The 13,875-nt window shown below is 42.1% G+C and overlaps 1 protein-coding gene across 1 annotated transcript in view; it reads left to right on the top strand.

Moving 5' to 3' along the window:
- Nucleotides 1-12,911, top strand: part of GNL2 (G protein nucleolar 2) — a 70,364-nt gene extending 57,453 nt beyond the window's left edge. The window contains exons 14-16 of the mRNA XM_089688801.1: nucleotides 2,203-2,282; nucleotides 8,048-8,139; nucleotides 12,729-12,911. Of these exons, the coding sequence (XP_089544927.1) occupies nucleotides 2,203-2,282; nucleotides 8,048-8,139; nucleotides 12,729-12,875 (319 nt within the window). The 3' untranslated portion in view covers nucleotides 12,876-12,911. The remainder of the gene's footprint in view (nucleotides 1-2,202; nucleotides 2,283-8,047; nucleotides 8,140-12,728) is intronic.
- Nucleotides 12,912-13,875: the final 964 nt, after the last annotated feature.

Raw genomic sequence — 13,875 nt, 5'->3', positions numbered from 1 at the left:
GTGTGTGTATGTATATATATATATATATATATATATATATATATATATATATATATATATATATATATATATATATATATATATATATATATATACATACACACATACACACACACACGCACACTGTATGTACACACGTACCTTGGTTTAGAATTGAATGCGTTCTCCGGGACGTTCCTGAAATACGGTTTGTCATAGGAATGCATTGAAAACCAATTAAACCGTTCCGGAGGTCAGAAAAAAGTTTAAAAAGTTTTAAAAAAAAAAAGTCGCTGTGACTATAGTTCAGTGCCGGTTTTTAAATGTAATTACCAGCTTTTTTTTTTTTTTTCCTTCACTATAGCTCAGAGAATCAGCTGTCCCCCCAGCTAAAAGAAAGAAAGTTTCCTTTTAGTTTGTTTCCCGAGAGAAAAAAAATAAAGTATCCTTTAGCTCCGAGGAAAGTGACAGCTAATTCTGTGAGCTATAGTGAAGAAAAAAAAAATGGTAATTGCATTTAAAAATCTGCACTGACATACACTTCGTATTGCGGGAAAAAATTACATTAACCGAGGTGTTCGTAAATATAAATATAAATGTATATGTGTGTGTGTTCTTTTTTTTTTTTCATTCAACCAGTGGTTTGTAATTAAGAAAATTACTTGATTCCCCCATCCGCCCCCACTTCAAGATTGTATTCTGACAATGGGGAGGCTTCCCTGCAGTCAGAATACACTGATCAGCATTGCTGTTTATAGATTTATTTTTGTACAATCAGCCTGCCTATACATGGATCGAAAGTCAGCTGGTTTCTGCTGAACCAGCCAAATTTCAATACACGTATGGCCACGTTAACTTTCAAGTTACTCTTGGTGGCAAAGTTATGTGTCGGAGTCAAAGAAAATGTAAGTGGATGCTCTTGTGGAGCATGGTAGGTAAGTGAACCAATTGTTTTGCCTTACTTGAACAAAGCAGGGGTCCACTTTAGGTGGGCATCAAAGGCAGTGAACTTGACAGCTGAATGCCAGGGAGCTTAATTTCAACTTTTGCAGAAAAAGATGCTCATATAAAGCTACTGTATGATGCAATGTGCTCTAGACTAGACATGCATTGCTTTTATGCCTTACATTGGTACTTATAATCACAGTACGGTTTCAGCACTGTTATTTTAGCAACACTTCAGACTAGGTCAAGTTCACTTTAACAAAGCCTGCATACAGTTCTAGAAACACTGCAATCTTTTCTATGGGGAAAAAAAAAATCTGTGTACAAGCTTGGGTACAAGTAATATCCCTGTTTTTACAGTAAGGTTAAAATAAGTGGCAGTTTTTTAAAACCCCTAAACCAAATTGTGTTGGCACTAGGGTACATAAGTAAGGCAATACTAGGGCTGTTATACGCAAGCACCTCAAGGAATCAAGTCCTAATGTTATACTATTCAATGAAATTTCAATTACTGTTCGAGTTGATGCTATTCGAAGTCTGAATTGCTTAATAAGAACATTATGGAAAGCAATAGTTTCTTGGTTCACTTGTATTGCAATACATGTTTAGGCTGTCTAGCTGTATCAGTGGTCCCTGGATACTCCAGGAATGCCAAATTGTCCCCAATGTATGCTATGATGCCTAGGACATTAGTCAGGACAGTCATTAGTAGTTAATGAGAGGAACCAAGTCTACTGGTGAACACATTATTTAAGACCCCCAAAGGTGTCAAATAGCAGTTGCATAGTGCTTGATTGGTGAGATTAGGGTTAGCTCTCTGACAAAGACAAGTGTTAGGGTAGGGTAACTTTATTTAATTCTTTTTTTTTTTTTTTTATCCTAGTAATGGGGGTTGGCTAGGAGCATTAACGTATATATTAGTTTGCAGAGGGTTAACTGAGAATGCTAGTTGCTACACGTAGTCAAAGGCTTTTTAACAGGAGCCTGTGCTTAGGTGAATATTTTCTGAAGATTATCTGGTTCGTGGTATGTGCCTAGGGACTTATTGTATGCTGTTGAAAGCTGTGGTTTCTTACAGTGAAGTGTGTTTCAAAAATTGTCAGTATTGTGAGGAATTTGATAGGGTTGTTGAGATTATGGGAAAAACAATAAATGTTACCAAATAGTTTATATACTTGCTTGCTTTCCAAGCATGAAATTATATATTTGTGCCCATTTACTGCAAAATGCAGTACTGATGTGTGTTTTAACTTTTTTTTTTTTTTTTTTTACTTTCAGAATTCCTAAGGATCTAAGTGAGCATTTATTTGCAAGACCCAAAATAAGGGATGAAGATGAAGAACAGCAACAAAATGAAGGTAATTTTTACACTTAATTTGGTAATCTCCTCAGGTTGCTAATAGCTGCCACCCACATTTATCATGCTCTCTAACTATTAATGCCCATTAATTACCTGGCCTTTACACTTCACTGCTTAAAGTTAATTATTTTCTGAACTGTTTCAGCCATGCAATTACCAGCTGCCATTCATCCTCCTAAAAACTGCCACAGCAGTCTTTTGTATGTTACGGTATATTTTTCATGTTGGTGAAAAAAACTACTGGAGCTCTGTACAACTCAATGAAAACCTGTTGTCCTTGTATACACATGAAACCATCACACCTGTTGTTGAATAATGCAAAAATAGCTACCGCAGACCATTGCTATGATAGGTGACCTAAACAAAATGAAAACTATGGACCAGAGCCCACTGGCACTGGTCACTGGTTGAATAACTTGACACCATCTGTTTAACTGCTCACTATAATAAAGCAGAAACCAAGGCATAGGAGGAGGTCCTTGCTATATAACGTGTTGCCAATATTAACTACCTGCCGACCGCAGATAGCCCAATGACAGCTGCACTGCGGCCGGCCAGTTCTGAGTGGACGTCATATGACGTCCTCCCAGAACGCGCTCTCCTGCGCGCCCCAGGGGGCGCGCACCCGGACACAGCTGATCACGTGATGTGGTAAAAGGCCAATCACAGCGGCCTTTTACCATGTGATCAGCGGTGTCCAATGACACGCTGATCAGAGGGTAATGCAAGTGCCGGTTCTCGGCTGCACTTTCCTCACGCTGTCAGATCGTGAGGAAAGTACTGCCGAGAACCGGCAGTTGTCAGAGCGGGGATCGGCACCGATCATCAGGGCACTGATGATCAGTGCCCTGATGATCGGTGCCCAGCAGTGCCACCCGCAAGTTCCGCCCAGCAGTGCGCCCACTAGCTCCGCCCTCCCGTGCCCAGCAGTGCACCCACCTGTGCCCAGCAGTGCACCCACCTGTGCCACTCTGCAGTGCCACCTACCTGTGCCCAGAAGTGCCACCTACATGTGCCCAGCAGTGCCCACCCACCAGTGCCACCCACCTGTGCCCACCCACCAGTGCTGCCCACCAGTGCCACCCACCAGTGCAGCCCAGCAGTGCTGCCAGTCAGTGCCACCAGTCAGTGCCCAGGGGTTGTGCCAGTCAGTGCCGCCAGTCAGTGCCCAGCAGTGATGCCAGTCAGTGCCGTCAGTACCCATCATCAGTGTCACCTATCAGTGCCGCCTATCCGTGCCACCTCATTAGTGCTGCCTATCAGTGCCGCCTATCAGTGCCCATCAGTGCTGCCTCATCAACGCACTTCAGTGAAGGAGAAAAAATACCTGTTTGAAAAATTTTATAATAGAAACAAAGAAACTTTTTTTTTTTTTTTTTCAAATTTTTTGCATTTTTTTTTTTATAGCACAAAAAGTAAAGCGCCCAGTGGCGATTAAATACCACCAAAAGAAAGCTCTATTTGTGAGAAAAAAATGATCAAAATTTCATATGGGTACAATGTTGCATGACCGCGCAATTGTCCATCAAAGTGCGGCAGCGCTGAAAGCTGAAAATTGGCCTGGTAAATAAGGGGGTATAAGTGCCTGGTAGGCAAGTGGTTAAAGTAATACTAAATGTTAAGATTTTTTTTTTTTTTTGTTTAAAATAATAAACATGTTATACTTGCCTGGTCTGTGCAATGGTTTTGCACAGAATAGCCCTAATCCTCCTCTTCTTGGGTCCCCCGCCTGTACTCTCCTGGCTCTTCCTCCCAGCTGAGTGCCCGCACAGCAATGCTGCTTGCATTCTGGCACCCATGCATGCTCGCTCCTGAGCCAGCTCTGTGTGTCCATAAGATGAAAATCGCACAAGTGAATAGAGCCTTACACAGGATTTCCCTTCAGGAGTATTTCAACAAAAATTATATTTTTTGTTGCAGAGGGTGCCTGAAATAAGACTTGTATCTCAGCACAGACGTCTTGGAAAGTCGGTGAACCAATCACACAAACAGGAAATGTTCCTGTGGTGTGTTCTGTACATCATCTGTGTACAGAACACTTTTAGGTGACCATATTGCATAGCATTTTGTAGAAAATGACAGAGCTTAAGATTGAAAAGAAAAGGTAATTTTTAATTTTCAAATACAGTATGACAATTGTGGTTCTCTTGTTCTGGGAGGATGTTTATAGGCATCCTTCCAGCATATGTGCCTCATACGTGCCCCCTGGGGCGAGCAGCAGGCACACTCCTTTAGACACAGCTGATCACAAATTGTGGTAAAGGGCAAATCACTATGTCACTTTACCATGTAACATCTTGGACATGGCTCAGGCAAAGATTTTTCTTTACCAAGAAAATATTTCTTGTCAGAGTCCCAGGTCAACTAAACATCGCTTGGCTCACTTCTGCATGAGGGCTCCGGTGGCCTCCTTCAAAGCCATTCTCTTTGCTTAGTTCCACTCAAGACCTTTGCAGCTTGAAATACTTATGTCAAGCAGATCCCTTCTCTGGATTGCCCACTACTGCTGTCCAGCCAAGTAAAATCTTGGCATGGTGGATTTCCAACTCAGCCCTAGAATCCAGGAAAGCATTCTTTCTCTCCCTGGGATGCTGTAATGACATACCCAAGCGTGAGGAATTGGGAGTATATTCCACAACTCCCTGACTGTGCAGAGAACCTGGTCCCCACAGAAATCGATGCTCCCTATCAACCTTTTGGAACAGAGAGCCATAAGACTGACTCTTCTGCACAGTGACCCAAACAGCGTTCAGTCAGACAATGCCACAGCTATGGCCTGCATAAACCATCAAGAATGAAGCAAGCCTGAATATCACCTGAACAGAGCAATATTTCAACTTTCTCCACTGTACACGCCAGGAGTTCCTCAATCGCCAATGCTTAGTCTCAGGAGAGTGTTCCCTCCACCTTGAGATCTTCCTGATCCTCTGTCAGAAATGGGACCGCCAGATGTTGCCATCGTGGCTTCCCAGATTCAACAAAAAGCTGAACTGGTTAGTGGCTGGGTCCAGAGATTCCCTGGTTTTCACAGTGCATGCCCTGATGGTCCAAATTCAGATTGGTATATGCATTCCCTCCAGTGAAGGTTCTCCCTGGATTGCTCCACAAGATAGTGGATGAACAAATTCCAGTGATCCTCATCGCTTCAAATTTGCCCAGGCAAACTTGGTACACAGACTTCTGGCCTGCAAGCCTTGGCCTCTGCCAAACACGCTAGACCTCTTGTTACAGGGCCCTCTGTTCCACTCTGCATTTCAGTTACTGGCTTAAAGGGTGCGGCTATGGAAGCCCAGGTCCTAAAAGATAATTGGCATTGATGATTCTGTCATTCCCTTTTACACAGGGAGAGAAAATCGATTTCTCACAGGATTTGCCATTGCACCTGAAGGATTTACTTAGCTGGTGCAAAAATAAGCACCTCAATAGGCCCAGGAATATTCTGTTCCTTGCATCTTGGCTTTCCTCCAGTCTGGCGTGGACCAGCATCTGGCTTTTAGTACTGTACAGGGACAGGTTTCAGCCTTATCCATTCTTTTCCAGAACCTTTGGCTTCACACTCTTGTCAGGGCTTTTATACAAATAGTTGCTTATATTAATTCCCCACTCCAACCTCCAGTATCTTCATGGAACCTGAATCTGGTGCTTTCAGTTCTTCAAAAACTTCCGTTTGAGCCAATTTGGTATATCTTATTGGCAAATTTCACTGGTAAGATGGCCGTTTCTGATGGTTGTTAGTCAGGCGTCTCCTAGCTGGCAGCCCGTTCTTGCATGGAGCCTTTTTTTTGTCTTACATAAGAACAAGGTGGTCCTGAGACCCTAACTTTTCTTCCACCCCAATGTCTTCCTTTCACTGCATACAGGATATTGCTCTCTCTTCTCTATGTCCTGTTCTGCAATGTGCTGAAGAAAACCCACTTCACTGCCTAGATGTGATCAGAGTTGTTAGGGTCTACCTGTCCACAACATCTTCCTTCTAAAGACCCCAAGAAGAGACATCCCTCATCTTCCACTGTTGCTAGGTGGCTCAGGCTGCTCATTTCCTGGATTTACACCCTCAAGGAAAAGGGTTCCTCCTTTCCCTTATAGGGCCTATTCCACTGAATTGATGGGTGTTTCTTTCACTTTCCAGCATCAAACATCCATTTCACAGGTTTGCAAGACTGCCCCCTGGTCTTCTGTTCATGCTTTTTTCAAGTTTTACCGGTTGGATTTGCAGGCCTCTGCTGATGTGAGCTTTAACTGTTAATCGAGCGCTTCAAACTTGGTTATCTGAGTGTTTAGGGTGTATTGACCTTTCCTTGTGTGGGCCTGTTTGCTGTGTTGTTGCCCACCCCTCCGTTTATTGTTGGAGGTGTTCCTTAGTCTGACTTGCTGTCCTGTGCCCTGTATGATTAAAATAATAGGAATATTGAATTACCAGTAAATTCTATATTTTGGAGTACAGCACAGGACACCAGTCCTTCCTCTCTGTCCTCTGCTTCTCCTTTGCTTGCTACAACAATAGAGTCTCTCAGAGTGGGTGGGGATATACAGGAATATTGCCAAAAGTATTGGGACACCTGCATTTACACGCACATAAACTTTAATGGCATCCCAGTCTTCGTCCGTAGGGTACAATATTGAGTTGGCCCACCCTTTGCAGCTCTAACAGCTTCAACTCTTTTGGGAAGGCTGTCCACAAGGTTTAGGAGTGTCTATGGGAATGTTTGACTATTCTTCCAGAAGCGCATTTGTGAGGTCAGGTACTGATGTCGGATGAGAAGGCCTGGCTTACAGTCTCTGCTCTAATTCATCCCAAAGGTGTCCTGTCAGGTTGAGGTCAGGACTATGTGCAGGCCAGTCAAGTTCCTGTACCCCAAACTGGCTCATTCATGTCTTTATGGACCTTACTTTGTGCACTGGTGTGCAGTCATGTTGGAACAGGAAGGGGCCATCCCCAAACTGTTCCCACAAAGTTGGAAGCATGAAATTTGTCCAAAATGTCTTGGTATGCTGACACCTTAAGAGTTCCCTTCACTGGAACTAAGGGGCCAAGCCCAACCCCTGCAAAACAACCCCACACCATATTCCCCCCCTTCACCAAATTTTACACTTTGAAAATGCAGTCAGGCAAGTACCGTTCTCCTGGCAACTGCCAAACCTAGACATGTCCATCGGATTGCCAGACAGAAGCATGATTCATCACTCCAGAGAACACTGCTCTAGAGTCCAGTGGCGTGTTTTACACCACTGCATCCGACAATTTGCATTGCACTTGGTGATGTAAGGCTTGGATGCAGCTGCTCGTCCATGGAAACCCATTCCATGAAGCTCTCTATGCACTGTTGTGCTAATCTGAAGACCACACGAAGTTTGGAGGTCTTTGGCTATTGACTCTGCAGACAGTTGGCGACTTCTGCGCACTGTGTGCTTTAGCATGCGCTGATCCCTCTCTGTCATTTTACGTGGCCTACTACTTCATGGCTGAGTTGCTGTTGTTCCCAGTTGCTTCCACTTTGTTAAAATACCACTAGCAGTTGTCTGGAATATGTAGTAGGAAGGAAATTTCACAGATGAACTTATTGCACAGGTGTTAATCTGTCTATGGCTTGCTGCCCGCCCTATACTGTACTACACGATATGGAATTTAATGATTTTTTTTTCTTTTGTTATTTTGTAATGTTTGTTATTGTTCTGTGAGGGATTTCAAAGGATCCCAAATAAATTGTCACACTACTCACTAGCAGAGCGTAAAGCTTCACACTAATAAACAATTTTTTACAGGAAAGAGCAAACTGGGAAAGAAAAGGAAACGGTTTGAAGAGGAGGAGGAAGAGGAGAATGTAAAGTCACAGAAAAAACTAACATCAAAAGAGGTATGTATGGTCAGTAGCAATATAAGGTGGGAATTGAAGTGGTTTTGTAGATAAAACTATAAAAAAAAAAAAAAAAAAAAAAAAAAAATTACATTTGAAATGGGTTGAATTTATTTTTTCATTATTTTGAAAAAGACTGACAATATGATGATATGTGTTGTAACCAAGTTTAACCTTTGTACTTTGTCTTGCCACTTGAGATTCTTTTTTTTTTTTTTTCTTCCAAAAACTATTTTATTAAGAAAAGTGGCACAATAACATATACAGGTTACATTCGGATCATGAAAAAACTCAGTAAATGCCAGTATCCCTCTGTCGGGATATACATCTGAAGCATACATAGTTTCATCACATAACAATGCTGAAAGCAAGAATAAACAAAAAACTTAATCCAAACAAAAACCGAAATGAAGAATGAAGTGAACATAACAATTGGGTATATGAATCAGCGAATTCTCGTATAGTCCCTCTAATTACAGAATGCAATGCTATACACGGTGAAAGGATGGTGATAGCAGTGGGTAGTTGGATGTCCACCCCTGGAGGTGGAAGCTGAAGAACTGTAGTTGTACCTTTTGGGTCTGCTGGTAATCGAAGTTCACCAAAACTCAGAGAAATGGGAAGGTAATGGTAAGTGTGTAGGATAGAGAGAGTGAGGGAAAAAAAAGGGGGGGGGGGTAGGGAGGAATGGGGGTTCGGCTGCAACTGCTCCGGGTAAAATTGTTCATAATAATCAGAGTAACAGTCAGAGGTCCTGTATGTCAATCTAGGTTAGCATATGTAGTAGTCCAAGATATAAGTCAGTCCCAGCAATATCTGGGCCGTATTATTCAGTCTCAGTCAAGTAGGGTGTAAATTATATGCATGACACCTGAGATAGTTACGTATACCTAGTGGCAATCAAACTATGTATACAATAACTATCTATACAATTTAGAAATAGACTAATTCTTGGTCTGATTAAGTTAGATCTTGGATGCTAGATATAAAAAGACACTTATGTAGACACAGATTTAAGTCTGTATTGCTCTTTTTTTGTATGACTGTATTTTCTAGTCCATGTATAATCCAAAATCTAGCAAAATATGAAGGTGCATTCATGTGTTTATTCAGGGCAGGAAAAGGATCGGTAAATTTGCTTTGCTATTGGTCCTTTGCACTTTTATTTCATGGACCTACCATTTGGCTTCTCATCTGCACCTGGGTTTTTCAAAGAGATAGCCCCAGTACTAGCCTTACTGCACACTTGGAGTATTCTCATTATGGAAAACATAAACAGCCTCTTATTGAGGGAACAATCTGTGCAGTTTCTGGTGGACAATGTAACCCCGACTGTCCAAACCCTGCAGAGGTTCAGATGGCTCCTGGATTCAGATGAAGGTTCAGATGGATTTTAGAAATACAGTAGATGCTGGAACCAGGCCATTGTTTGGAGTATCTGAATCTAGACCTGGACACAGCCTAATCCAACATTTTTCCTTCCCCCAAAAGAAATCTCAAACTCTCTGCTCCCATTTCAGTAAACACCCACATCTTTGCTTTTGCATGAGATTCTTGGGGTTGATATTGGCTATATTGGAGGCAGTCCCATCTTCCCAGTTACACTTCAAAACCCTAGAACACAATATTTTATCATCAAGTCATTTCAGTCTCTGGACAGGCTGATTTGTCTGCCACTTAGGATCAGGGTGTCCCTGGCATGCTTGGTGGATCAGAAACCCAGCTCTGGGGTTGAAGTCCTACTTTTCCATGTTTTGGAAGATTCTCAGACGGATGCTGGCCTTTTTGGGAAAAGCGGAATCCTGGGCAATCTTTTGGTGCAGAGGATATGAACTTTACAGTATTTTATCCCCCAGTTAACATTCTAGAGCTTCAGGCAATTTGGATATCCCTACAGAGCTGGAACACCCTGCCGAAGGGTTATTTGATTCAGATTCAGTCAAACTATATCACGGCAGCAGTGTACATCAAGCATCAGAAAGGAGACAAGTCTTGCCACTGCAAGAGAGGTGGAATAGAACCAATCCTGGGCAGAACTTCATGTTCTGCTTTGGCTGCCATTTACATGCCAGCCATGATCAAGTGGCAGTCAGCCTTCACCTAGAGTTGTTGTTCCAGGACCTTTCACAGTTGGGGGACACTGGATGTGGACCTCCTGGCCTCCAAGTTTAACAAAAAACTGGACAGATTTGTCTCCATGTACAGACATCTTCTAGTGGAAACAGTCAATGTTCTACAGGATTGGTACCCTTATCTACAATTTTTTTCCTTCACTGAAAACTTCATCCTTGTTGTCTTCACAGGATAGAGGTGGCGAGTGTTCCCTTGATTGTCATAGCTCCGGAGACAGATGTGGTACTCTGATTTGATAAGACTCCTGGTGGATGCTCTGTGGGCTCTTTGGATCATCTAGATCTCCTGTCTTATGAACCATTTTACTATCTTGCTTCACGGTCACTGATTTTAATTACATTGCTCTTGAAGCTCCGTTTCTGAGAGACATGGGTATCTCTAAATTGGTTACACTCACTCTGCTAAAAGATGGGTAGTCTACTTCTTGCAAGGTCTTGCACTGAACACGGAAAGCATACTTTGCTTGATGTGAGGCTTTTCTGTTCACTTTGGCAGTGAACTGTCTGTCAACATCCTTGCACTAAGTGCATAAAATTGTCCTTACATCAGTCCTAATGATGACACAGGACCTTAGACCATCTAAATGTAGGTGAGATAAGGCTGCTAGGATTGGCTTAGCAGCGTGGAGGAGTCTTCAAAGGATCAGGTAAGTAAAACCGATGTAGCTGGTCCCCTAGACCTAAACTAGCAGTTAACCCTTGCAGTGCGGTGGAATTCCCACTGCAAGATTGGACTTCTAATTTTCCCTGAGTTCAGCAAAGGATCAGGTCTCTGTTCTTGCTGTCTTCTTTTAGAGACCATTGGCTTCCCATTCCTTGACTTAGACTGTTGTTCAGGGTGTCCTCCATGTGGCTGTCCCTGTTTGTTTTCCTGTCACTCTGTGGAACCTGAGTTTGGTTCTCTCTGCACTTCAGAAACCACCCTTTGAACCCACCAGAGATATTCCTCTCCCGACTCTCATAAGGCAATGTTTCCTGTAGCCATCATCTCTGTGAAGTGAGTGTAGGAGCTAGTGACCTTCTGTTCAGAACTCTTTTTTTGTCTTGCACAAGGAGAAGGTGATGGTGAAGCCCAGGACTTTCTTCCCATCTAAAGTCATTTTTGATCTATTGCCTCAATCAGGATATGATTAATCCATCACTAGTTCTAGTTCCAGTCTGGATGCTCAGGCTGTGAGCTTCATGTCTTGGCCACTGCATCATTTGGAAAGTCTGACTCATGTCGTAGTTCCAGATGGCACCCATAAAGGTGAGCCAGCTTCTTGTTCCACCATTTCTTGGTGGCTCAGACAGATCACAGATGTTCTTAAGAGAAGGGTTCCCCCTGTCAAAGTACACTCTACTAGTTATGTGAGTGCCTCTTGGGCTCTTTGGAACAGAGGCTACTGCTTCCAAGATTTTCAAGGCTGCCTCCTGGTCTTTTGTCCATAGTTGTTCCAACAAGTTCTACCAGGTGGATGTTCAGGCCTCATCTTATGCCAGTTTTGGGCATGAGCTCATTCAGGCAGCCTTTTGAGCTGCAGACTGTTTTGTTTTGGGGATTGTTGCCCACCACTCAGTTGGACCACTTTTTCATATTTTGACTTAAAGTTCCATTTTTACTGTCAGGATGTCCAAAAGGGCAAACGGGCAGGAATTTTAATGCAGAAGAGACATGCTTTGTCTCTTCTACATTAAAGTTAGCTAACTGCCTGTGCAGCTCACTGTAAAATTTGGCACTGCAGAATTTGTCTGAACTCCTGTGTATGAGTGGGAGTGAAGCCATGCACGCCTGGCCAATTACAGTGGCCACCGGCTGCTCGAAGATGTCAGCGACCACATGGGGAGATCTGAGACGCCGCATTCAAGGTAAGTATAGTTCCACTTTAATGACTTCCTGTGGTCCTCAATTGATCAAGAAAAGGATTTTATGCAGAGTTTAAAAATGCTGTTTTCTTTGAGTCCAGTGAGGGACATAGGTCCTTCTCCTCTGATACGATCAATTTCTTGATACTGCTTTGCTACAAACTGCAGCATACTGGGAGTGGAAGGTGTTCTCTGAGCTGGCCTACAATTTTTTTTTCTTTGCCAGGGTCCAATATTCCTGTAGGTGTCAGTTCACCAAAATCCTATTTTTCAGATCACCTGATGCTACTTTAGCATACTTTCACTGATCATTATGGATTTCTACTTGTCCCTGAATCCCCAAAAATAGCAATATAATGGGTTACCTTTTACAAAAGGTCAGACCAATTTCAAGTATCTTGGTTCTGCTTCTATCCTGTTTTGTTGTGGACAAGCTGCTGTACCTTGGGCAGAATAAGTGGCATTTTCACAACAAGACAGAATATAAACCAAATTAGACAAGTAGGCCTTAATGCTTTAAAATTACACTTTTCGGCAACAGAATCAACCCTCAAGGCATTTTACCGTACGCTTTTTTTATGCTGATGTTTTGTTTGTTTTTTTTTTAAATAGAGGAGGCGCATAGAGAGGCAACAGCATTCAAAAAAAGTGGGGGTGCGGTACTACGACACTCACAATGTCAAAAACAAGAATCGCAACAAAAAGGTGGACTCTCAATCCCAAGGTGTCAGAAAGAAGAAATCAAAGCAGAAACATTGATTATTGTTTCATTATTAAATGCTCTAGTTTTACAAACTGTGCCTTTTTATTTTTCTTTTGAAATTTGTATGCAAAAATATTTCAAGCTGATTCTGTTAGAGAGAAAATATTTTCTAGATCCCCTAGTGCACAAATTGATACTGAAGGAACACCATGCTTTACTTTTGTGTGTGCTGGGGTCATGGAAAATACAACGAGGCTGGGTTTTGATATCTAATATTTCACATTTCAGCCTTTATCCATTATGGTATCATGGGGGGGAGAAATGTCAGGTGAAGTCTGCTCATTGGAGGAGAGCGGGCTGAGTCACCAGCACGGCTAGAGAATGGCCTGTGTTCTCATGCTTGGTGTGGTCACTTTTTAATAGGAAAGCAGAGAGCCTAGCGGCAACACCAGAGATTTCACACAAAGAAAGCAATACAAAAAGAACAGGATACTTTTTCATCCAAGTACATGGTACAGCAAGCACATATCAGCAATATGTTGTTGGGTTTATATATTTTTTTTAAATGCAGTACCACAGTGGACAAAACCTAAAAGGACTATAGAAATGGATTGCACTTGGCAGCAGTTGCCATATTAAGGAAGTTAGGTATTTATACTTGGGTTGGCACCACAGAGTGCCGTTTTGTTTTTATGTAGCCTCCTATTGTACCTGTTTGGTACAATAATGGTAATAATAAATAAATAATATGAGTACCATCATCCCTTTTACATTTGTTGATGATAAACTTTTTTTATTTTATATAGCACCTTTTAAAGGTAGCTTCTTAAAGTGTTTATAAAGACAAGAGAAACAAAAACAGAAGTACACAGGATAAAACAAAAGAAAAAAAGGGGACAATTATGCGAAAGCTTGTCTAAAGAAAAATATTTTTAGATTTAATTTGATTGAATTCAAAGATGATGATTCTCTAATGTTCTTTGGAAGTGAAATTGAGTTTTGGAGAATAACAGAAGGTTCTGTCCCTCATCAAGTACTTGTGCATGGGGCGGGGAC

The sequence above is a fragment of the Staurois parvus genome, unplaced genomic scaffold (genome assembly GCF_062004578.1).
Source record: "Staurois parvus isolate SC_StPar_1 unplaced genomic scaffold, SC_StPar_1.0 ptg000454l, whole genome shotgun sequence".
NCBI lineage: Eukaryota > Metazoa > Chordata > Amphibia > Anura > Ranidae > Staurois > Staurois parvus.
Note: the sequence above shows the minus strand (reverse complement) of the source record. Positions and strands in the feature narration are given on the sequence as shown.